The following is a 26,203-nucleotide window of genomic DNA, read 5'->3' on the forward strand; positions in this document are numbered from 1 at the left end:
TTCCTAATTTCCTTCTTTATTTTTGTTTGCCATAATTTCTCTTTGGCTGCTCGATTTTGCATGTGGAATAATTTTCCGCGGGGGCGGGGAAGGGGGGGGGATATGCATAGCACCATCACAGAGGATCTACTCCAGGCAATACAGAATCAAACCAAGCAATTACTTGTCTGGACAAGTGACTTTTCTGGAATAAATGTGCAAACGTGCGGCATTACTCTCTCCGCAACTTGAAATCCCAATATATAGTTTTTGATACTTTTAAATTGATTGGCTACTCAGAACTTTTAATCGATCGCAACTTAGTCCTCCATGGGGCGAAATCGTAGTTTGATACCACAAAATGGCAGATACTTTCCCGTGGCAAATCTTTTGTTTCTCTTCAAAAGGGCTCTAAAACTTCTAATTTCTGTTAGAATAAACGGAAACCGTTCTTCTAGGGCCATCGGTTCGATACGATCACCCATGCGAAAATAAAATAGATAAAAAAATCCAGATTTTGGCAGAGGAGCTTGATTCCTCCATAGTGGGGTTCCCTTATATGCTGAATCTAATAAATCTAATCAATCTAATTTCGGGATGTTTTCCACATTTTTCGAAAATCGGGGAAATTCTCTCACGCACATAGCGTTTAATGTGTAATATTAAACTTAAACAAACGTTACCATTTGAATAAGCATAAAAAACAAATTCTTTTGATGTCAGTACACGAACTTGTTTTGATCCTATCCAACATACTCTACATGTTCTTGGAATACAGATACAGGTAGAAGCCCAGAAGCCCTTCTTTTTTTCATTATTTTATTTTTCTTAATTTCCAAAATTGAATTCTCGGGGGAGAGGGGGGGGTCAACTAGGGAATATGCCGGAGCCCCCTTGATAACCTAGTGTGACTAGGTTTTTAAGTCACGTAGGAGAGTGTACATTCTTTTCCTTTTTTATGCCCGAAGCCTGAAGGCAAACGATTTCTTCTCAATATTGAAATTGTTAACAATCTCTAGCTCTCATTAAAAGGTGACGAATTTATAGGCAGGTTTCCAAGTATTCCCTGTTGTCTCTCGGCTAGAGGATCGAGTTGAAACTTTCAGGAATTTTTTTGAAGGGGGAGGTAAAAGCATTGAAATTTTGTATTTGGGAGAAGTTGGCAAAATCTATTTTCTGGTTCCCGTGCAACTTACCCTCAATTAACTGAATCCTCATACATCTCAACTACCATGTAATTCAGCCTTCATTCAACTCAACCCCCGTTTAATCAACCCCATAGCTACCTATAGTAACACTATAAAAACACTTTCTCATGCCTTTATTTTGAAAATAGATCCATTCCTGAAAATTTCGTTCAATTTGAAAGAGTTCTGGGGTGAACCAAACGAGTTAATTTGTTGATTTTGCTATTAATTCGTAAGTTAAAAAATACCCATTAAATTTGTCATTGCTTGCTGTTTTTGGATATAATAATTGCTGCCGTTACACCTGCGTCACAGCCCTCATGCCCTACGTTATAGCCCCATGCCCTGTGTATAGCCCTACGTTATATGAAAAACTTCGATGTTCGCAATTACAAAAAAAAAAAAAAAAAAAAAAAGTATCGTTTTGTATATAGCCTAGGAATACTTATACATCCAATCATCACGGGAGCAGGGACACAATTATGTGGTAGAGATTATTATATTTGGAAAGAGCGCTGGGTGATGAATCAATCGTATGTTTAGCAAATTAATTAAAACTTCGACAATTTTACCGCCAAGTGTCCCTAAACTGAAAAATAGAATACTGAAAAATGAACTTTCAGGTAATCCAAAGTGAGGGAAAATATACCGTCTCATATAAAGAAAGAAAAACGAGCAAAAATGGGGTTTTTATAGGCCAAATGAAAATACTGAAAAAACACAACAAAGCAAATATTTCGAGAGGACAAACGCCTTTCTTCTTCAAAGTGTAAATATTCGCTTTGTTGTGTTTTTTCAGCATTTTCATTTGGCCTATAAAAACCCCATTTTTGCTCGTTTTTCTTTCTTTATGTAATGTCAGGCCAATGTGGTTTAAGAAATTATATACCATCTCCTCTCTATGGTTACCCCAAAATAGAAAAATCGTGCAACGAAGTATATAGGCATAAGAGCATGTCACAAGAAAAGGGACAGACTTGCCTTCAACAAGATTGTACGTAAAAAAAAATCACAGAAAAAAAAGAAACTTAAAACTCACTTAAAAAGAACAGTTCAAATATTTTAGGATATAAAAGAGAGTTATTCTATAAAACTAAGAACAACACTAAAATTGGTTAGCGTTTTTTAATCGTTAAAAATATCTAGTTAAGGCAGATATGACTTTCCGGGATACTCAAGCAAGCTTTGATTTTGTACACTGGAATATCATTAGTAGCACCAAAAACTAAAAATTTAGTAATAATGCCAACATATACTTACATCAGAATTCTGAATCTGTCGATCAGAGTGTTGAGCCAAATTGTGATCATAACAATTAGCTGGCTTTTCGGTGAGTTCTGATAGATTACTCTGAATAGCAATGTGATATGATGTCAAATTACAGAACTTTGGCAAAGGCTTGAAACCAATCTAAAATATAGGCAAACAATTATAATAAGGCAATATACCATTTCATTATTAGGAATAATATTAATTAATAGCATTATTATATATTACTAAATATTTAATTTATATTATAAATATTATTCTACTATATATAATATATATTATATAATAATATAATATATTAATCTATTATTAGAAAATATGTAAAATATTAGAAATTTTTTTTGATCATCATTAGGAACATTATTAATTTTTAATAAAATGTTATTAATAAAACTACATCATTAGGAATAATATTAATTAATAGCATTATTATATATTACTAAATATTTAATTTATATTATAAATATTATTCTACCATATACAATATATATTATATAATAATATAATATATTAATATATTATTAGAAAATATGTAAAATATTAGAAAATTTTTTTGATCATCATTAGGAACATTATTAATTTTTAATAAATATACCACTAACCAAGCCCCAAAAAACACAGTTTTGAATTTAGATAGAGATAGTTTAACTTACAGTCTGCTATAATTCAAGATATTTACATATACCTTATATATTTATAATAGATAGTATAGATTTACATATTCATATACCATATATAATATATATTATATAATAATATAATATATTAATCTATTATTAGAAAATATGTAAAATATATTAGAAAATTTTAGTGATCATCATTAGGAATATTATTAATTTTTAATAAAATGTTATTAATAAAACTACATCATTAGGAATAATATTAATTAATAGCATTATTATATATTACTAAATATTTAATTTATATTATAATATATTATTCTTTTTTAATTATAATATTTTTAATCTTCTTGATTTTAATATTTTAATTAATATAAATTTAATAACTAATATATATATATATATATATATATATAAATATATATTTATTATTAGAATAATATATGTTATTTATTATTATAAATATAAATATATATTTATAATATATACAATATATATTTGTAAGTACCGAATATTTTCCTCTAACAATATTGAGGTTGCGGATCCAATATAACGTTTTGTACGTGAAAAACTCTTGTGGAGACTGTAGTGTGTAGTACAAATGTATTTATTCTAAGAAACAGTAAAAACAGAAAAAAACAGAAAACCCCGGCTTTCAGCATGCTTCTATATATAGATTCTCTTCGTCACTTGTCTTCTAACCGCAGACAATTAGAGCCTCTTCTTGATGTCATAACGTCACCATAAATTCGTCACAAGCACCCTGGGAAAAATACGGATTCTGTCTCAAAATCCTGACCAATATAGATTGTTTTTGTGGCCAGCCATTGTTCTTCTTCGTTTTCTAACTATAGATCTCATTGTCCATTTTCGTTCATCTATGCCTCAGAAAGTTTTCCCCGCGCCTTTTGCTTAAGTAGTTTAGACTCGTGTACCACCTCATTTAATTTCTATAAGACGGTATAGATAACAAATACGTCTTTTCCAGTTTCCAAACACAGATCATTGTTGAAAATTTCGTTTACAATTCTTTGTGATTCTCGCTGTTGTTTTGTTCCATACCTTTTTCTTTACCTGTTTCGATTCTCACTTTCAATAGTTTTCTAATCACATTTATCTGTGCTTAATTTTCATCCAATCGACCCTTTAAAAGTTTTAAATGACCTTAAATTAGGATTAGCACCTTTGTAAAATTACGTTTTTTTGTTATTGGACCTTTAACTTTTGCCTTATCTTCTCTTTTGTCATTATGAAAAACATAACGCCGAACCTTTGCATTTTTTTAAGAGGCTGGTGCAGTATCAGGGTCTCGGTTAACGTCCTTATAAACTCAATGCCTTCATTTATAGCTATTTCATCACTTGGAGCTTTTATAAAATGCTGAACGTCGACTTTTGCCCCGGCTTGTCTTTTGTCGTCAAATACATATTGCAGAACCTTTTTTTTCACAAAGGTATGGTAAGCATTGATGACCTTATCCGCGTCAAAATCCCAAACCCGATCATCATAACTATCATTTTCAATTTTGACATGCTTATTTTCTAACCCCATTTTTCTTTCTTCTTCATTTTGGATTTTCATTACTTCAGACAACTTGTCAATGCCATTTGCTTTAGCTACCCTTATTGGTCTATTTTTATATGATGGTTCAGGCAGTAGATTTATTAATTGCTGTAGATTTGTAGATTTGTGAATTTAATTTGTTTGCGCTGTTCTCTTGGTCTTATCACCTTTGATAGTTCAGGTGGTTCCAAAAATTCATTATTTGTGTTCTCATTGCTATAATTTTCAATTTTGACATGTTTTGATTCTTGTTGTCGCTTATATGCTAACCTCATTTTTTATTCTTCTTGATTTTGGATTTTAATTACTTCAGACAATTTGCCAAAGCCCTTTGCTTTAGCTGCCTGTATTGGTCTAGTCTTACATGATGGTCCAGGTTGTAGAATTTGCTGATTATTCAGATGGTGGGACAAAAACTTCTTTTTCTTCCAATGAATTATCATTTATGACACTTGTAAATTTTTGTTTTTTGGGTCTTGTCTCATTTGATGGTCCAATTTCTTGATTTTCACCATTATGAATTTAATACCAATGCCCTTTGCTTTACCTGCCCTTATTGGTCTAGTCTTACATGATGGTCCAGGTTGCAGATTTGTTAGTATTTAGGTGGTGGGGCAAAAGCTTATCTTTCTTCCAACGAATTATCATTTGTAACACTTGTAAATTTTCTTTTTTTGGGTCTTATCTCATCTGATAGACCAGGCTGTTGATTTTCACCCATTGTGAATTTAATTTGTTCGGGTTCTTCCCTTGTCTTACCACGTTTGATAATTCAGGTGGTTTCAGAGAATCATCATTTGTATTCACACCACTATCATTTTCAATTTTGACACATTTTGATTCTTGCTGTCGCTTATCTTTTAACCCCATTTTTCTTGCTTCTTCATTTTGGATTTTAATTACTTCAGACAATTTATCAATGCCCCCCTTTGCTTTAGCTGATCTTATTGATCTAGTCTTACATGATGGTCCAGGTTGTATATTTGTTAATAGTTCAGGTGGTTGGAAAAAAAACTATTTTTCTTCCAACGAATTATCACTTATAACACTTGTAATTTTTCATTTTTTTTTTTTTTGTCTAACTCTAGATAAGTTTTTCATGCTGATATGTTCAGACTGAAGTCTTTTCCAAGATATTTGATTATTGAAGCAAGTCCGATTTCTAGCACCAATTGTCTATTAAGTTTCAAACTTTTGGTTTTCATTTTTAAGGTTTTTGAATTGTTAAAATCCCTTGTTAAACATATAAAAAATGCTTTTTAATTACCAGCTTTTTGCTCTTTAAGCAATTTAATGTAAGCTGTAAATCTTCAATTTTTCCACGTAAGTGTGACAAGTGTGACAATGTCATTGCAATGTAAGCTGAAAATCTTCAATTTTTCCACGCAAGTGTGACAAGTGTGACAATGTCATTGCAATACTGATGTATATAAAAATCACGTCACTCACGCAGATCTATTTTTTTTCAAAAGTTAAGGCTCTTCACGAATTTTCTTAAACTTCTGACCTATCTAGATCTGTTTTTAGGCCAGGAAATCCCAGGATGCAAATTTTTCCGAAAAAACATGTTTTCGAGAAAAAATAAATAAATACTCAATTATTGCTCACTTATAAAGATAGTAAATATAATATATAATAATATATAGGTATACCCTATATACGTATTTGATATTTATATAAATTAATTAAAAAAACTTTTTCCATAAAATAAGTTTTTCAAAGAAAAGTAAAGAACTCCATTAAACAAAAAATGAGCAAAAATAAAATCAAATAATCTACCAAGCGTGGAACTACCAAAAAACAGCATCGATAAATAAATGAAACACAAAACGAGCAGAAATTACAATAAATAACCAAGTCAAACTCAAAACCAGCAAAAATTAACATAAGTTGGGCACAAAACCTCTATGCATTCCCAATGCCAGAACATAATTTGCACTTTACTGAAAAAAAATATAAATGTTTTTACTTTTATAACTTTAATAAATCAAATAATATTAAGATTTTGATTACTAAACATCAGTAAATGTATATTAAACTGACAATACATGTTCATTTGTATTTTTTTCAGTAAAGTGCAAATTATGTTCTGGCCTTGGGAAAAGGTGGGCAAGAGAGAGGGGCTAGTTGCCCTTAAATCAGTTTCGACTATTAAAAAGGACACTATATCTTTGAGTTTCCTACCAATTAAGCCCTTTTAAAACTTTCTATACAAAAGATTTAACTAAAAACTAAAACGCCCCCAGGGTGAAGCCAGGGGTCTTCATTTTACCTCCTGTAGGGGGCGCGTACAGCTCACAGGTATGATTTTCAAAACTTCAACTGCACGGAAATCAATGGTTATCTCCAAACGTTGATTGGATGTTCTTGGGGAAATGATGGGCGTAGAAGGGGTGTTAGTTGCCTTTCAATTACTTTCGACTATTAAAAAGGGCACAAGCCATTTCAATTTCTAATCAAATGAGCCCTTTTTCAAGTTTCTACGACAACGCGTTCTATAAAGAATGTATATACCCCCAGGGCATAACTTACAAACCTTGTCCTGAGGGCTGTAAGGAGGTTGTCATCCTCAAAGAACTAATTTCCAGAACTTAGAACAACGTTGAACAAAATGGCTATCTCAAAATTTTGATTGGATGTGTTTGGGGGAATGATGGGCGTGGGGGGTGTAGTTACCCTCCAATCACTTTCGACTATTAAAAAAGGTACTAGCCCTTTGAATTTTTAATCGAATGAGCCTGTTTTGAAGTTTCTACGCCAACACCTTCTATAAAAACCTTATATGCCCCCAGGGCATAACTTAAAACCCTTGCCCTGATGGTTGTGAGGGAGTGTCCTCCTCAAAAACATATTTTCCATCTGAAAACCAGCGACGCTTAACAAAATGGCTATCTCAAACTTTTGATTGGTAGTGTTGGGGGGAATGATGGGCGGGGGGGGGGGCTAGGGGCCCTCCTATCAATTTTGACTATTAAAAAGGGCACTAACCCTTTGAATTTCTAATCGAATGAGCCTTTTTTGAAGTTTCTACGCCAACGCCTTCTATAAAAACCTTATATGCCCCCAGGCCATAACTTAAAACCCTTGCCCTGATGGTTGTGAGGTAGTGTCATCCTCAAAAAAATATTTTCTATCTGAAAAACAACTACGCTGAACAAATTGGCTATCTCAAAATTTTGATTGGATGTGTTTGGGGGAATGACGGGCGTGGGGGGGGGGGGAGGGGGCTAGTTGCCCTCCAATCACTCTCGACTATTAAAAAGGGTACTAGCCCTTTGAATTTCCAATCAAATGAGCCTGTTTTGAAGTTTCTACGACAAAGCCTTCTATAAAAACCTTATATGCCCCCAGGGCATAACTCAAAACCTTTGCCCTGAGGGTGGTGGGGGAGTGTCCTCCTCAAAAACATAATTTCTATTTGGAAATCAACTATGCTGAACAAAATGGCTATATCAAAATTTTGATTGGATGTGTTTGGGGGAATGATGGGCGTGGGGGAAGGGGGGGGGGCTAGTTGCCCTCCAATCACTTTTGACTATTAAAAAGGGCACTAGCCACTCCCATTTCCAATCGAATGAGCCCTTTTCAAACTTTCTACGACAACTCCTTCGATACGAAGTGCCCGGGTATGGAAAAAAAAAAAACACTTTGTGCCCACATTGTTCTTTACTTAGGCAGCATGATATAATATGTAAATATTTGCTGCATACACTAAATGTTTTTTTATGCTGCCTATGATATAATATGTAAATATTTGCTGCATACACTAAATGTTTTTTTATGCATATGTATTATACTGCCTACACTCAAGTTTACACTATGTAAAACTTGAGAGCAAACCGGTTTTATCTGTCTGTATTAAAAAAAAATAGTAATAGAAGTAAAGCTATTTCAGCACAAAAAGAAAAATTATGAAATCTAAGTTTACTTTTTATTATTATTTTTACATAGCTAGTATCATGGCAATTTGGACTGAAAACAGAATCTGATGATAGAAGTTACCCAAAACATACTCTTTTTGTAATGAGACCCCAACTTTTCTGACACCCCAACAATTTAATGGTAACCTTCTTGTGATTACCCTGGATAGGGGTTCATTGCACATGGCAACTGATTTTTTGAAAAAATATTTAACAAACATTCCCATATATAAATTTTCTTATGGAGAAATTAATTAGAGTAAGGTTAGGATAACTTGTTTTCTGAGTCAATCTTGGGAAACATATCTTCCCAGACAGGGGGTAGGGCATATAGGTACTCCCAAGTTCAGACCTTGGGAGGTGGAATTTTTCCCAGAGGAGGGGGGACATGAAAAAAGTTCCATTGTAGGTCATTACTTGTAAATTCTTCCAGTGGGGTCCTTAAAAAAACGATAAAAGGGCCCCCTCCTCCTTTGCTTGTTTAGGTATCCTAATAAATATACTTGTAAGATATGATAGGTGTCATGTCAAGTTTTTTTGCACAATTTATTCTAATATCTTTAGCCTACTTATTCTACTAACTTTAGAGGGGAAATGATCAGAAAACACTCTAGAGCAGAAAGATTTACAGCACAGCACTTACTTGTCAAGCAATATATCTTGTTATTACAGTTAAATTAATACTACAGTTAAATAGTCTGAATTGTTTTTTTCTAATCCCAAAAGAGGTGGATTTGAACAAGGAGTAAAGTGGATTTCAACAAAGACTAAAGTGGATTTCAACAAAGAGTAAAAGTGGATTTCAACAAGTGATATTACAGTTAAATAGTTTGAATTGTTTTACTCATCCCAAAAGAGGTGGATTTCAACAAAGAGTAAATAATTTTGCCCACTCACCTGTAGTACTGCAGATTCATTGTTATAAATGAAGACAGGCTGAGAAGTTTGTGAACCAAAATGACAAGGATTCTCTGAAGGGACAGAGTCTAGGTCAATATCTAAAACAGCATGTGAAGAAGCCTACAAAAAAACAAGTTGGTCAACAATCTGCATCCCAAATGGCTAAGCAATCCTCTGTTGCTTAAGCAAGTTGCTGAAGTGCCAATAAGAGGTAACTATGCAGGATCCCCCTTTTGAGCAACATTATACCCCATTTAATACCCCAGGCATATTTTCGAATATTTTAATTTGCTATTTACATTACATCCACCTGTGCAATGTTTGGGTACCTAATCACTTATATTCTGAACATGCTTACAAAACTGTGATGTAGAGGGCCTACTTTCAAGAGTTAGTAAATCTCTACAAGGAATGGCTCTCAGCTTTTGACTTGCAAAATGTCCTGTATCTGGCAGTGACATAAAAGTGAGTGTGTTTTGTAAGGAACTGTTGAAACAATATAGAAAAGTTTTCACACAGAAAAAACATCTGTGAAATCTAATGGCAATCCATGGATTATGAAATATATTTACAATCTGTATCAAATTGAGAAATGAATTGCACTTAAGTGGGCCTGAGGAAGAGTCCAAAAGATTAGGAAATACAAATGCCCATAATATAAGATATTCATGCAGTAACTTAAAGGAGAAACTTGATTGTCAGAGATGAATATGCATCTCAAGCTTGGCATCCAGGCCTGATTAAGGGTCAATCAGACAGACTTGAGATTGCACAAGAATAGCAGTAAAATTTATGCTTGGACACCACTACTAAACATATGATAAAGCACTAAAACAACTCAACTTCCTTGAAGTTGATTGAAGTCATGTACATGAGTTGAGACATCAATTTGGACTAAAATTGTTGAACCTTCTAACTCACTGTGGTTCATAAACTGGCCTTAAGAACCTTGCTATCTAAGGACCAAACCCTAGCCACCAAAAATCAAAAACGAATCATCAACAATCAATGATTAACCATCTAGAGTAAGCGTGTAAGCAATATTTAATTGTTTTACTTAACTAGCAGCATAAACGTAGTATACAATTAATCTTTAAGTAGGAAGGTAGTGCCAAGCAAAGTGTCCAAGACATCCTAAAAACTGCATTGAATGAGTACCAAGAGGAAATGCAAGACATATTTGGCTCACTCAGGCCCCTTACCCTTAGTTCCTCCAGAGACGCACAGGGCATTGGTGAGTAGCCTCCAATCTTCGTCATTTCTGCAGGCTCAGGCAGGAGGTGAGTATATCCTTGGAATCTGTGAAAGCTAAATTCAAGATCTTGAGGAAAGTGTCAGAACAAAAGTGTCTATATCTGAAGCCATGGACAAAGCAGGTCACATTGTTGCTGGGAAATTGGAAGCTGATGTTTGTAAAATTGTCAGGTAAGAACAGGATAGATACAAAAGACGCCTGAACCTCATTGCATATGGCATACCACCTCAAGCTGATGATGCACATTTCATACAAGAATTCCTAAGGAATGAGTTCAAGGTTGATTTTATTAATATTACAAACATTCAATGTTTGCCAAAGCACAAAACTCCATAGAGTTTTGTTAGTTCAAGCAAGTTAGCAGAAATTCTTAAACTCTCCCGCACCAAAAAAAGGCAACATAGCCTTATATGCAGACAACTCCAAAGAGGACTGCCAGAAAAGAAAGGAATTAGTGGAAAAGAAAAAAAGACGTGTAGCTGCAGGTGATCAGAATTTAGGAATCAGAAATGGGATTGTTGTTGGTTATAAAAATTTAACAACAGTATTATAAAAAATGGGGCACCCTTGGAACTCACAGTCCCAGTGCAATCACAGCAGATGGAGCACTAAACATGGAACAGTGTTATGTAAATAGTGTAAATCGGAAGCTGGAGAGCAATGGAAGTTCCAAAGGCTCAACAAATTATGACAGTGAGAAACTGACCAATGATATTTTTTCTAAGTACCAATTTGGGCAGTGAAAGCCAAATCATTTCAGAAAAAGAAACACCTGTAACTCAACTTGCAACTTTTGGGAAATTGCTGTAAAGATAAACAAATCTGAAAAAGCAATTTGGGTGCTTTACACAAATTCTGATACTCTTGCCCCAAAGCTTGCTGAAGTAAAAGCTTCTTGTTTTGATTTTAATGTAGGCATTATTTGTGTTTGTGAAATTTGCCCCAAAAATTCAGTGCATAAGTTGGAGGAATTACACATTCAAATCCCTGGATTTAATTTATGTAGCAATTTGGATAACCCCAAATGGCATAGAGGAGTAGCTATATACAGCAGAACTGGACCCTCTTATTCATTCTCCTAGTAGTTGGGTTGAAAATATTTGTTTGAAACTTCATATTGGATGAGATCATTTATTTTAGGTGTAGCCTACTGAAGTTCATCAGTCCCTGATCAATTTATTTCACACCTATCCATATCAGACCTATTATCCAAGATTAATTCATATGAACATTTAACTGTTTTTCTGTTTGATGATTTAACATGCACTGATGTTGATTGGGTTGAAGGAATAGGTTACCCCCCCCCCCTGAAAGTAGCCCATCTTTTGATGCCATAAATTCCCTTGCCAACAACCTACTGATACAGACTGTAGACCGACCAACATGATTCAGGCACCAACAGCAACCCTCTTTACTTGACTTAGCTGTGACAAACAAACCTGAACGAGTTCTCTCTATATCTTATCATCCTGATCTTGGAAGCAGTGAACATATCCATATCTTGACTGAGATACAAGTAAACAACAAGATAGATAAGATAAAGAAATCTTTCACTGATTATGAACAGATAAGGTGGGACCTATCTAAGCTTAAATGGGAGGATGTAGTTGATAGTGGGGGCATAGAGAAAACCTGGCAAATGCTTAAAGCAACCATCTTAGATGCTGAAAAGAATAATACCTGCAAATATTGGTCTTTACCATCTAAAACACTTCCATACCTGCCAAAAGAAGTAAAAAAAGCAATGAGGAAGAAGAAAAGAGCTTGGACCAAGTATGTAAAATATGAAAACCACCATGACAAGTTTAAGAAATGTACAAACAGACTGAAAAATTTGACTCAGAAGGTTATGAGGAACCATGAAGATTGTAGCCGACTCTAAACAATCTTGATGAGACATCCCTGATCTAATGAAAGAAAGTGATAAGAAAAAGCTTCAGATACAAAGAAAAGCAGACCTCCTAAATTCCAGTTTTTGTACCTATTTCTCCACCCTACCAACAGCTAACACACCATCTCCTTTGCCAGAGCAATCAATCTCTGAACCAATGGATATGTCAATTATGTGTCACGAGGACATTACGAAAAGGCTAGAAAAAACTTGATGCTTAGAGAGCTGCTGGACCTGATAGCCTACACCCAAGACTGTTAAAAGAAACAGCTGAATACTTCGCTGAACCAATTGCTATGATGTTTCAGATGTCCCTCACTTCCAAAATGCTTCTAAATTACCAGAATCAGGATAACATTAAGCCTATACACAGGAAAGGGAGAAGGGATCATGTCAGTAATTATATGCTTATAAGTCTCACATCAGCTGCATGTAAAGCGCTTGAGGACATCACAAACAAGGCACTGGTCTCCCACCTAAAAAGAAAACAACCGTTTTGTAAAAGCCAACATGGCTTTCAAAAAAGCTGCTTGATTTATACTAACCTAATCGAGTCATACAATTTTGTGACTCAACTCTTAGCTATTGGGCAACTGGTGGATGTAATATTGCTTGACAAATCCAATGGCTTTGACTGAGTTCAACACAAATTACTAACTTTGAAACTAAAGACATATGGAGTGCACAAAAAGATAATAGCTTGGATAGAAGCCTTTCTAGTTGGCAGGATTCAGAGGGTATTGATGGGCAACTGCAAAGGAAATGCTGTCTATTCTAAACTGCTACCTATCATAAGTGAAGTGCCACAGGTTACCATCTTGAAGCCCACATTATTCAGCATGTACACTAACAACTGTACAACCAACCTAAAGAATCCTTTGATGATATATACTGATGACTGCTACCTATCATAAGTGAAGTGCCACAAGTTACCATCTTGAAGCCACATTATTCAGCATGTACACTAACAACTGTACAACCAACCTAAAGAATCCTTTGATGATATATACTGATGACTACAGGGTCCTAGGAGTGGACCCTGCAATTGCAGGAATTGCAGCTGGCCCAAAATGACCTAAATCAGCTCACTATGCAAGAAAATCTGAATGAACTATCCAGAAAGTTGGTGGCTGGTGTTTACCTCCCCCCCCCCAAAAAAAAAAAAAAATACCCACTGGACCCAACCCCCGTGGAAACACCCCCCCCACCCCATGGAAAACGAGGCTTTCCAATTTTGAGTTTATTTTTTAGTTTCTGTTGGGGGAAGGAATTTTGGTTCTTGTGTATTATGCACCACTAAATCAAGTTTCAACTGTGTAAAATTCAAGAACACACCAGATTTTTGTTAGTTTCTTCATTACTTTAGAAATAAATTTGGGCTATAGATTTGCACATTAGGGGAGGGAAGGGTAAAGTATAGCAGGTCTGCATGCAAAATGTGTTTGGTACAATTTTTCTGCATATTAGATAGTTAGATATGTAAGTGTATTTTAAAGCCAAATATACAGCCATGAACACAGTAAAATAACATAAATGAAAGGCACAAATAACATAAACCTTGATCATCATAAGCAATCATCATAAAACACTTAAATGAAACACTACATTCACCTAATAATAGTACTTAATACTTGGAAAAATGGTCAATGGTCAAAAAAATTAATGCTTGGAAAAAACACTTAAATGAAACATTACATTTACTTTATACTCGGATTGTTTTTCTTTTTTTTTTTTTTTTGTTAACAAAATTTCCAGATACCTTGCTATTCTTCAGTAATTTTTTAGTGGCCATATACCTAGAAAGAATTGTTTTCTGAATTCAAACTACCCAAACACTTTACCCCCGGCCCCCCCCCCTATGTGCAAATATATAACCCAAATTCTATATTTTCCATATATTCTGTCACTTGTCTCTGTCTTGTGCTAAGCTGAAAAAAAAAATTAAGGAAGAAACCAGTTTTGTTGTCAAGTTTTACACAGCATATACTTGAGTGAGTGGTGCATAATACAAAAGTACCAAAATTCCTTCCCCCTATGGCAATTAAAAAAATATAACTCAAATAAAATTCTCAAATTTGGAAAGCCTTATTTTCCACAAGGGGGAGGGGGGTATTTTCCAGGGGGAGGGGATTTTCTGTGAGGGGTATTTTCTGGGGGGGGGGGGTAAATGCCTACAGCACAGAAAGTCATTGGACTGGTCTCTACAGTTCAATGCATCAAAATGTAAAGTTCTACATTTTGGATGCAACAATCCATATGACATAGAAGATGCTTGGCTTGAGGCAGTCACTGAGGAGAAGGGCCTGGGGATCACTGTTGACAATACGTGAAAGTTCCACTGCCACATACAAGCTCAAATTTCAAAAGCAAACTGAGCCCTTGGGCTCACAAAACAAACATTTACCACCAGAAAGCCATGATTGATTATCAAACTACATAAAGTCATGGTCCATCGTCGCCTAGAATTTTGCATGACTCTAGCTTCTCCTCACTATAAGGTGGATGTGAAGGTACTTGAGAATGTTCAAAGAAGGGTGATAAAGCTTATCCCTGCATTGCAAGACAAATCCTACAAGGAGTGCCTCAATTCATTCAAACTCCTTACTTTAGTAAATTGCAGGAACAGAGGAGATGTAATAACAACTTGTAAGTTGCTAAAACCTCTTAAGTCATGTTTTTCCTCATCCCTCTCAACCACAAGAAGACACATCAAGAAGCTGTAGGTCACCCATTGCATTAAGCAAGACTGCAAACAGTTCTTTTCAGTTTGTTCTGTCCCACTCTGGAACAACCTATCTTAAGCCACTGTCCAGTCTCAAACCCTAGAAGCCTTCAAGAATGGAGTCAATCAAGACTGGGCCAATGCTGAATGGAGACTGAACTGGGATGTCAAATCATAACCTAGAAACACCACCAGCAAGACTTTTTGCATGAGGTTCAATCTGTTCAAAACACCCCAAGTGGCATATTGTTCAAATCTGAATAAACAGACAAGCTTGATAAAGCCTTTTAGAACTTCAAGGGCATATACTTCATAAAGACCCTAACAAATTCAAGGAAAAAAACCACACAAGCTTCAATATTCAGAAATCTGAAGGATCAAGGGTCTTTTTTTTCAGGCTTTTTAATCTCTAGCTATTCTATAAATGGTAGCATTTGCTTCCCTTCATGTCTGTGTTTTCATGATATGTCATTGTACTCAATGAAACCCAGCAGCCATAGTATCATAGCCTTCAATCCTGTGTGATTTACAACAGTGAAGCAGCTTTTGTTCTTTGTGTGCTTCAGAAGCTCAGGGCTCAGTTTGTCAGGGGCAAGAGAGAAAAAAAAAAAAAATATCTTGCAAATATCTTATATTTTCTAATTACATCCAGTTTAGAGGCCATAACTAGGACAGAACTAGAACAATGGAAGCTGCAATGCATGTAAAATCAAATTGATGCTGTTTTCTATCTCCATTCTAGCAGGCAGGGGCAATGCAAATGGAGCAGGAGGCAGCACCCCAAAATTTTGAAATCAGGTAAAATTTGTACCAAAAGCCCAAAATTATCCTGAATCCAAGAAAAAAAGGATAGTTACAGCAAGAATCCAAAATTTCAATCCAATTTTTATGCAAATTCAAAGGTCAAAAATTCAGTAGTATAATTCCATTAAGGAACTCTTGTAGTGATATGTCTAGTTACTAAATACAGTTAAAGCTGAATCAAAATTGAAAATCATTCAATAATTTTGAAAAAAGTTGAGGATTTGGTTGAATTTTACACAAGATTTGTATCTTACTTCTCTCTTCTTTCTGGAATCCAATTGAATTTTTCTGATGCAAAATTTGTTAACTCTGCATTTTTATAGTTTTGCCAAATCAGTTCAATTTAAACTAAGAAAGTAAAATCTCCTTCTAAACTAAAATAAGTTATTGGCTTACTGAATTTACTGTTTTTGCATTGGTTTTGACCTATTTTATTTTTCATCTTTTTTTCACAAAAGTTGAACAGTGAGCAATAAAATAAAATAAGCAAAATGTGGCCTTGGTGGCAAAAGATCAAGAATATTTTTCAACTCATGGCTTCCTAGAAATATTCCTAACTCAGAATTATTGATCTGGTAAAAGTTTCATCTGTATTTTAAAACAAAATAATGAATTGAAGGTATTATTCCCAATGTTTTTCAGTATGCAAAACTTGAAACAAATCAAAACTGTTGTGGCTTTTTCAATACTTATTTACAGAATAGTTAGAGGTTAAAAAGCCTGAAAAAAAAGACTCCCAATCCTTCAGATGTTTGAATGTTGATGCTTGTGTTTTGTTTTCCTTGAATGTGTCATTATGAAGCCTTTTCCCTAAAAATCAGTTATTTGCTGCTGAAAAGAACAGCAGTGCAGTGTTAGGGTTTACAAACTAGGGGGATAGAGTTCATTAGCTGTTCCAGGCAAAATATCCAACTATACACACAAATTTTGGTTTCAGCAATTACTTTATAATATAGACTACAAAGAGGTAGAAAATGAATTCAGTGAAATTAAGAGTAGCTATGATATAATCCTTAGCAAAGTATAACCTTATCAGACTATCCTGATGCTATAAAGTCTGAGCAGAAATACAATGTTAGCAGCCTAGGTGGCAAATTCTTTCTCTAAGGGACCTTCTATTATCATTCAACCATTAATATTTTCTTCAGCAAAAAATAACAATATTCACAAAAGGGGAGTGGGTTAGATTGTGAAAAAAGCAACCATAGCATTTAGAAAGAGCAAATATAAGGAATCTAACAGTAGGCTATTGTACTTATTTTATTAACATGTTAGGCTAACTTTAGAAGTGTCCATGAACTACCCCAGCAGTTTATAAAAATTATTGATATCATGTCATATATTATAAGCTTTAGGGGGAGGGGGAGAATTTTCCCCCAAGAATTTGACAAATACACCCTATTTCAAGAAGGACAAAGAAATTCTAGAAAGAGTTCAACAAAGAGCAACCAAAATGGTTGAAGGCCTCAAACAAATGCCATACAAAGAGTATTACATCACTTGAAACTTCCTACTCTTGCATACAGGAGGAAACATGGTGACCTCTGAAAATACAATGGTTGCTGATTCAACAGTTGCAATCAAGAAAAATCTGGACAAAGAAAGGCTACAACAAGAGTTCCTGTACCACTGGGAAGCTACTGAGTCCTCAACCAAAATTTAGCAAACAACCCATTGAAGTCATAACAGAGCATTACAAGGATGAAAATCCTTAATTTTGCTCCAAGCTGTGATTTAAGGTAATTTAAGGTATAGTGCCTTTTGTAGTTAACAAACTAATTTTAAAAATAATTTAATTGTTGTTGCAGTAGTAGCTGCAACCTATTAAATTATGATTGCTGTAGTAGCTGCTAGTTAAAGAGAATTAAGATCTATTATGTTTAAGAGGTAATTACTTGGCGAAAAAAAAAAAAAAAAAAACTGTCGTCCTAATCCAGCAATTGAGACAAATGTGCACTTGAACGAGGCTTTCACCTTACCCAACTATCCAACTAACTAGGACCAAACAGTATACCCGAATAGTTACTCCCTGTTTTATGGATATTTGCTCAATGATGTTTTTTATCATCATTATTTTTATAATGTGATTATTTTGTGACTCAAATGTTCAGTCAGCACACAATCTTCACTGACTGGCCAATACAGGGTCATCCTATTGCTGTCAGGTGTAATTTAATGTAATTAAAAAAAACAGAAAAAAAACTTGCCCCCCCCTCCACATTTTTGTGAATAGATTAGGAACTACCTGAGTAGGCTACTGAGGGTTAACTCCAGGCAAGTTTAAAGGTTTAGACTAGAAGCTACTGAAGAGGAAACATATTAAGAAAACAGTTATGAGATTCAAAAATGCAATTAGATTCAGATCTATGGTTACTCCCTGTTTTATGGATATTTGCTCAATGATGTTTTTTATCATTATTTTTATAATGTGATTATTTTGTGACTCAAATGTTCAGTCAGCAAACAATCTTCACTGACTGGCCAATACAGGGTCATCCTATTGTTGTCAGGTGTAATTTAAGGTAATTAAAAAAAAAATAAAAAAAACTTGCCCCCCCCCCTCCACATTTTGGGGAATTGATGAGGAACTACCTGAGTAGGCTACTGAGGGTTATCTCCAGGCAAGTTTAAAGGTTTAGACTAGAAGCTACTGAAGAGGAAACATATTAAGAAAACAGTTATGAGATTCAAAAATGCAATTAGATTAAGATCTATGGTTGCTCCCTGTTTTATGGATATTTGCTCAATGATGTTTTTTATCATCATTATTTTTATAATGTGATTATTTTGTGACTCAAATGTTCAGTCAGCACACAATCTTCACTGACTGGCCAATACAGGGTCATCCTATTGCTGTCAGGTGTAATTTAATGTAATTAAAAAAAAACAGAAAAAAAACTTGCCCCCCCTCCACATTTTTGTGAATAGATTAGGAACTACCTGAGTAGGCTACTGAGGGTTAACTCCAGGCAAGTTTAAAGGTTTAGACTAGAAGCTACTGAAGAGGAAACATATTAAGAAAACAGTTATGAGATTCAAAAATGCAATTAGATTAAGATCTATGGTTACTCCCTGTTTTATGGATATTTGCTCAATGATGTTTTTTATCATCATTATTTTTATAATGTGATTATTTTGTGACTCAAATGTTCAGTCAGCACACAATCTTCACTGACTGGCCAATACAGGGTCATCCTATTGCTGTCAGGTGTAATTTAATTTAATAAAAAAAAACAGAAAAAAAACTTGCCCCCCCCCCTCCACATTTTTGGGAATAGATTAGGAACTACCTGAGTAGGCTACTGAGGGTTAACTCCAGGCAAGTTTAAAGGTGTAGACTAGAAGCTACTGAAGAGGAAACATATTAAGAAAACAGTTATGAGATTCAAAAATGCAATTAGATTAAGATCTATGGTTACTCCCTGTTTTATGGATATTTGCTCAATGATGTTTTTATCATCATTATTTTTATAATGTGATTATTTTATGACTCAAATGTTCAGTCAGCACACAATCTTCACTGACTGGCCAATACAGGGTCATCCTATTGCTGTCAGGTGTAATTTAATGTAATTAAAAAAAAACAGAAAAAAAACTTGCCCCCCCTCCACATTTTTGTGAATAGATTAGGAACTACCTGAGTAGGCTACTGAGGGTTAACTCCAGGCAAGTTTAAAGGTTTAGACTAGAAGCTACTGAAGAGGAAACATATTAAGAAAACAGTTATGAGATTCAAAAATGCAATTAGATTAAGATCTATGGTTGCTCCCTGTTTTATGGATATTTGCTCAATGATGTTTTTTATCATCATTATTTTTATAATGTGATTATTTTGTGACTCAAATGTTCAGTCAGCAAACAATCTTCACTGACTGGCCAATACAGGGTCATCCTATTGTTGTCAGGTGTAATTTAATGTAATAAAAAAAAACAGAAAAAAAACTTGCCCCCCCCCACATTTTTGTGAATAGATTAGGAACTACCTGAGTAGGCTACTGAGGGTTAACTCCAGGCAAGTTTAAAGGTTTAGACTAGAAGCTACTGAAGAGGAAACATATTAAGAAAACAGTTATGAGATTCAAAAATGCAATTAGATTAAGATCTATGGTTACTCCCTGTTTTATGGATATTTGCTCAATGATGTTTTTTATCATCATTATTTTGATAATGTGATTATTTTGTGACTCAAATGTTCAGTCAGCACACAATCTTCACTGACTGGCCAATACAGGGTCATCCTATTGCTGTCAGGTTTAATTTAATTTAATAAAAAAAAAAAGAAAAAACCCTGGCCCCCCCCCCTCCACAGTTTGGGGAATAGATTAGGAACTACCTGAGTCGGCTACTGAGGGTTAACTCCAGGCAAGTTTAAAGGTTTAGACTAGAAGCTACTGAAGAGGAAACATATTAAGAAAACAGTTATGAGATTCAAAAATGCAATTAGATTAAGATCTATGGTTACTCCCTGTTTTATGGATATTTGCTCAATGATGTTTTTTATCATCATTATTTTTATAATGTGATTATTTTGTGACTCAAATGTTCAGTCAGCACACAATCTTCACTGACTGGCCAATACAGGGTCATCCTATTGCTGTCCGGTGTAATTTAATGTAATTAAAAAAAAATAGGAAAAAACCTTGCCCCCCCCCCTCCACATTTTTGTGAATAGATTAGGAACTACCTGAGTAGGCTACTGAGGGTTAACTCCAGGAAAGTTTAAAGGTTTAGACTAGAAGCTACTGAAGAGGAAACATATTAAGAAAACAGTTATGAGATTCGAAAATGCAATTAGAGATTCCAGAAAACTGGAATCTCTAAACTTGGACACACAAAGCGTTAAGGTGCAGTACAACAGAGCCAGAAACAAACTCCGCAATGCAACAAGATATACTGAAAGAGAACATGAGAAAAAGATTGCAAGTGAAGCAAAAACAGCTCCTAAAAAATTCTGGAAACATGTCAACTCCAGACTCACATCAAGGAGACAAATACCTACCCTGGTCAACAAAGACAGATCGACGGCCACAACACAGTCAGAAAAGGCAAATGCCTTCAACTCCTTCTTCAGCTCAGTTTTTAAACCAAAACAAGACAACCCAGATGTCACAAAAGAGAAACTAACCCCTGAAATTACACTCATAAAAGAAGAAGTAATGAACCAACTTCAGACAGACAAGTAAAAAGGCCCAGATGGAATTGAGGCAGTATGGCTAAAGGAATGTGCTGGGTACATTGTTGAGCCACTGCTGGAGATTTTCCAGACATCTATAGACAAAGGGGAGCTGCCAAAAATCTGGTGTGAAGCTATTGTTGTGCCCACAGTTTATAGAATTATCCAGTATGATCATTCTCTATCTCACCCATTATAAAAACCCGGACTGGGATGCAAGTGCTCCGGAGAACGTTTTTGCAGATATAAACATAAGCAAAGTCAGATCTTTTCATGGGTAGACAAGTCAGACTGTGATCTAATGGATACAAGTGGAAACCCGCTATTACAAATAATGCACTTTGTTGGAAACAATTGGAAACATCAATCCCACTAATGCAGAAATAAGTGGGAGGAGCTTTTTGTTCGCACTGAGAACAAAGACCAGAAATGATCTGCGATAAGCTTACTGTCTATAAACTGTGGTTGTGCCCATCCATAAGAAAGGGGAAAGGGCAAATGCAGAAAATTACAGACCAGTATGTCTCATGTCACTGGTCAGTAATCTAATGGAAGGGTGTATCAGAGACCGCATACTACATCATGTCCTGGAGAACAAGCTGATAAACCCAGATCAGTATGGGTTCCTTCCAAACAAAAGTTGTACCACACAACTATTAGACACACTGAACGAATGGACCCTCTGGAAGAAGGCCCCAGTATCCTGGCAGTATTGTTTGATGTTGAAAAAGCATTTGAGAGCATCTCTCATCCACATCTCGTCAAACACCTACAAGATTTTGATCTCCAGCCACAACTACAAAACTGAGTTGAGTCTTTCCTGAAAAACCAAATGCAAAGAGTCAGGGTTGGTGAGACCTTTTCTGAACCAGCCAGAATAACGAGTGGAGCCATTCAAAGTAGTGTTCTTGGGCCCCTCCTGTTCATACTATTTGTCGACAAAATTAACAGTGGTATTTCAAGCTCAGCCAAGACTTTTGCAGATGACACTAAACTCTACAGAAAAAGGGCATCATACACAGACGAAATCATCATTCAAGAAGATGTCGACAAACTGAAAGAAAACCAGAGAAACCTTGGGCTAAATTTAAACACAAGCAAAAAAAAATCATAGAGATCGGAAAGAGAAAAGAAACAGCCCCACAGTTAACTATAAAAAGTAGAACAGAGCAAGCGTACCATCAGAGACAGTGGAATCAGAAAAAGACCTTGGAATCATTATTGATTCTCAGCTCAAGTTTCATAACCATACAAAAAAAATAGTTTCAAAGGCCTCTCCACTCACTGGTCTCATTAGGTGGAGCTTTAAGCATCTCGACCAGCGGACCTTTGCAAAGCTGTACAAAGGGTTAGTAAAACCTACTATTGAGTATGGTAATGTTGTATGGGGCCCTCACTATAAAACAGACTCAGCCAAGATAGAAAAAATTCAAAGACAAGCCACAAAGCTTCTTCCAGGCTTCAAAGAGATGAGCTACAAAGAGAGGTTACAGAAGCTGCAACTTCCAACACTCAAGTACAGAAGAAAAAGAGGAGACCAAATCCAGATGTACAAAATGAAAAACAAATTGGAAAAACTTAGCTTTGAAAGTTACTTTCAGCTCCCCAAAACCAAGACTACATGAGGTCACTTGGAAAAAGTGTTCAAACCCCATGCCCTAAATAAATCAAGAGCCAATTTCTGGAGTGTAAGAGCTGTAGACAACTGGAACAGTCTCCCAGAAAGTGTTGTGATAGCAGACACCCTAAACACATTCAAAAATGGACTCAACCAATTCTGGAAAGAACACATGTACACACATGACTCTTAAACATCTGACTTTATTGACTTAAAACTGTTAATACACAGGAAGCCAAAAAATACACCACACTTCACTCACAAACACTTATCATGGAAACCTGCAGAATTTCAGATAGCCAAGTATCAGCGAAACAAGACTTGACGAACCAACTAACAGCCATCTAGAGAGTGCAGTAACAGGGATGTTTCCCTAAAGGCACTAAGGATCCTGTAAGTTATGACCATAATAAGCAGAATAATTGTAGGCTAGTTGCACATTTTGACTCTAGCTCAACCATACCATACCCCTGAACCTCCCTAATATACAATTATATAGCCCAAATTATATATTTCCAGGACCAATAGGCCTATACCTCTTTTGTTTCAACCCATGTAACTTTAAATAGGGTAAATTTTTGGTAAATATCTACCAAATCATATTATTGACTTACACATAAAGTGAATATACCACTCAACGCCTTTTTTTATGCTGATTATGAATACAATAATCATTTCTATCAGAAATGAATTTCAGCCCCCCCCCTATATATGCCAATTCAGGATATATATTTCTACACAAGGGGGAGTGGGGGTAAAGTTTAAACTTACCTCCCATTTACATCAGAAACAAAATTTGAGCCCCCCCCCTAATGTAGAAATATACACCCTTAATTGGCATATATAGGCTAGGGGGGCTGAAATTCATTTCCAATAGAAATGATTATTATATTCATAATCAGCATAAAAAAGGCATCAACAGTATATTCACATTATGCAAAAGTCAATATGATTTGGTAGATATTTACCAAATTTTTACCAAATCATATTATTGAGCTAGGCTAGGAATAAAGTGAATACACCATTTGATGCCTTTTTTCTGCTGATTACAAATATAGGTCTAATAATCATTTCGATTGGAAATGAATTTCAGCCCCCCCCCCTAACCTAACCCCAACCCCCATATGTGCAAATATATATCCTGAATTGACTTATGTAGGGAGGGGGGGCTAAAATTCATTTCCGATAGAAATGATTGTTATATTCATAATCAGCATAAAAAGGCATCAAATGGTATATTCACTTTATTTTAAACTCAATAAGATGATTTGGTAAAAATTTACCTTAAATTGAACCAACTGTCATGAAACAAGAACTAGCAAAACAAGAGTGATAGGGTGGTGGAATGTCTATAAATATAGGCCCATAGGCTAAGTTTGGCTAGGCTACAGTAGAGCTGCAGTCAAAATGTGTTAACTATAATTATCTAGGATAGCCTACCTTGTTGGAGTCCTAACTCAATAATATGATTTTGTAGAACTTTACCATTGGATATTCATGTTGTGGCCTTTATTACTCAAAATGCAACTAGGCTATGCTATGCAGTATAGGCCTAGGTAAAATTCTACTTTAGCTACTTTTGGCTATCTTGGAAAGGAGTTTGGTTAGGAAAATGAAACTTTCAGGGATAGATCTGCAGGCTAAACTATGTCATGGGAAGGTATTTTGAAGTACCTACCTCCACTCCTTCTCCCTCTAGAGGGTCCTGACCTTTGATGACCTTTAAAAATCTGTGTGTTATAAAAGTGAAACCTTGTAATATAGATCTTCTGCTCAAAATGAAGCTCAACAAAATTGTTTTTAGCTTCACAACTTTGCTCAATCCTGATATATACAGTTTTAAAGATATGCAAATACATTTCCTAAATTTTTAAAATTAACATTGATATGGCTTAAAATACTACTCAAATAACAGGAATTTCATTTTGAGAACTAAAGCCAGAGAAAAAGAAACTTATAACTGAAAATTAAGGTAAAATGTTGTTTTGTCAAAATTTCAATAGGTATAGACCTGTTATGTAGGCAAATTTCAGGACCCTCTTGAGGGAGAAGGAGAGGAGATAAGTACTTCAAAATACCTTCCCAGGACATATTTTAGCCTGTAGACCCATCCCTGAAAGTTTCATTTTCCTAACCTCAGCCCTTTCCAAGATAGGTAGTGATAGGTCACTTTCAAGGTTTCAAAATGAAACTTTCAGGGATGGGTCTACAGGCTAAAGTATGTCCCGGGAAGGTTTTTTTAAGTACCTAGGCTATCTCCACTCTTTCTCACTCTAGAGGGCCCTGACCTTTGGTGACCTTTAAAAATATGTGTGTTATAAAAGTGAAGCCTGGTAAAATAGATCTTCTGCTTAAAATGAATTCAAACAAAATTATTTTCAGCTTCACAACTTTGCTCAATCCTGATTTATAGAGTTTTATAGATATGCAAATACATTTCCTAAATTTTGAAAATTAACATTGATATGGCTTAAAATACTACTCAAATAACAGGAATTGCATTTTCATAACTAAAGCCAGAGAAAAAGAATCTTATAACTGAAAATTAAGTTAAAATGTTGTTTTGTCAAAATTTCAATAGGTATAGACCTGTCATGTAGGCAAATTTCAGGATCCTCTAGAGGGAGAAGGAGAGGAGGTATGTACTTCAAAATACCTTCCCAGGACATACTTTATCCTGTAGACCCATCCCTGAAAGTTTTATTTTCCTAGCCTCACCCCTTTCCAAGATAGGTAAAAGTAACTAAAGTAGAATTTTACCCAATAAAATTCCTACTTCACCTGAAAAAAAATATAAGCTAGCACAAGTGCTAAGAGCATCTTGTTTTCCGAAAATCACATTTCCAACAAGTGAACAGATTCAAAATCGTTTTTTAAACTTGTCTTAATGTTTCTTCTAGAAACGACTTTTTAAAGCCGGTTGTTTTACGAAAATTAGATGTCATTTACTTACTTACTTAGGTCCCGGCCATGCTCGTGGAATGTTTTCGGGCCACTCCTCTTGCTAGCTCATGCATAAGGGCTCGGTACATTGCTCTGTCTGGTGCGATACGTGATAACTGGGCTATCTTGTCGTTTTCATTAACCACAAAGTAAATCCAAGCATCAAAGGTGTGGTGACAAGGACTTTTGCTCTAAAAGTGGTATCATTTGTGTTAAATCTAATAACCAGCAACAGGATGTTGTTGCTTACATTAGATTACGTTATAAACTTCAGAAATCATATTATAAATAGTCAAGAGTACAGTCATGAGACTCCTAAGGAAAAATCGTGAATTATTGAGCAGCTTGATGTCGATATG

General features: G+C 35.1%; 1 protein-coding gene across 1 annotated transcript in view; it reads right to left on the reverse strand.

Annotated features, from left to right (window-relative positions):
- The window catches only part of LOC148951625 (uncharacterized), a 129,195-nt gene extending 103,381 nt beyond the window's left edge, over nt 1-25,814 (reverse strand). The window contains exons 1-3 of the mRNA XM_089090374.1: nt 25,683-25,814; nt 9,436-9,558; nt 2,427-2,576 (exon numbers count right to left, since the gene is read on the reverse strand). Of these exons, the coding sequence (XP_088946500.1) occupies nt 2,427-2,576; nt 9,436-9,558; nt 25,683-25,721 (312 nt within the window). The 5' untranslated portion in view covers nt 25,722-25,814. The remainder of the gene's footprint in view (nt 1-2,426; nt 2,577-9,435; nt 9,559-25,682) is intronic.
- Between the last annotated feature and the right edge of the window lie 389 nt (nt 25,815-26,203).

The sequence above is a fragment of the Artemia sp. Qi Xiang Cuo genome, chromosome 6, assembly GCF_049724085.1.
Source record: "Artemia sp. Qi Xiang Cuo chromosome 6, ASM4972408v1, whole genome shotgun sequence".
In the NCBI taxonomy this organism is placed as follows: Eukaryota; Metazoa; Arthropoda; class Branchiopoda; order Anostraca; family Artemiidae; genus Artemia; species Artemia sp. Qi Xiang Cuo.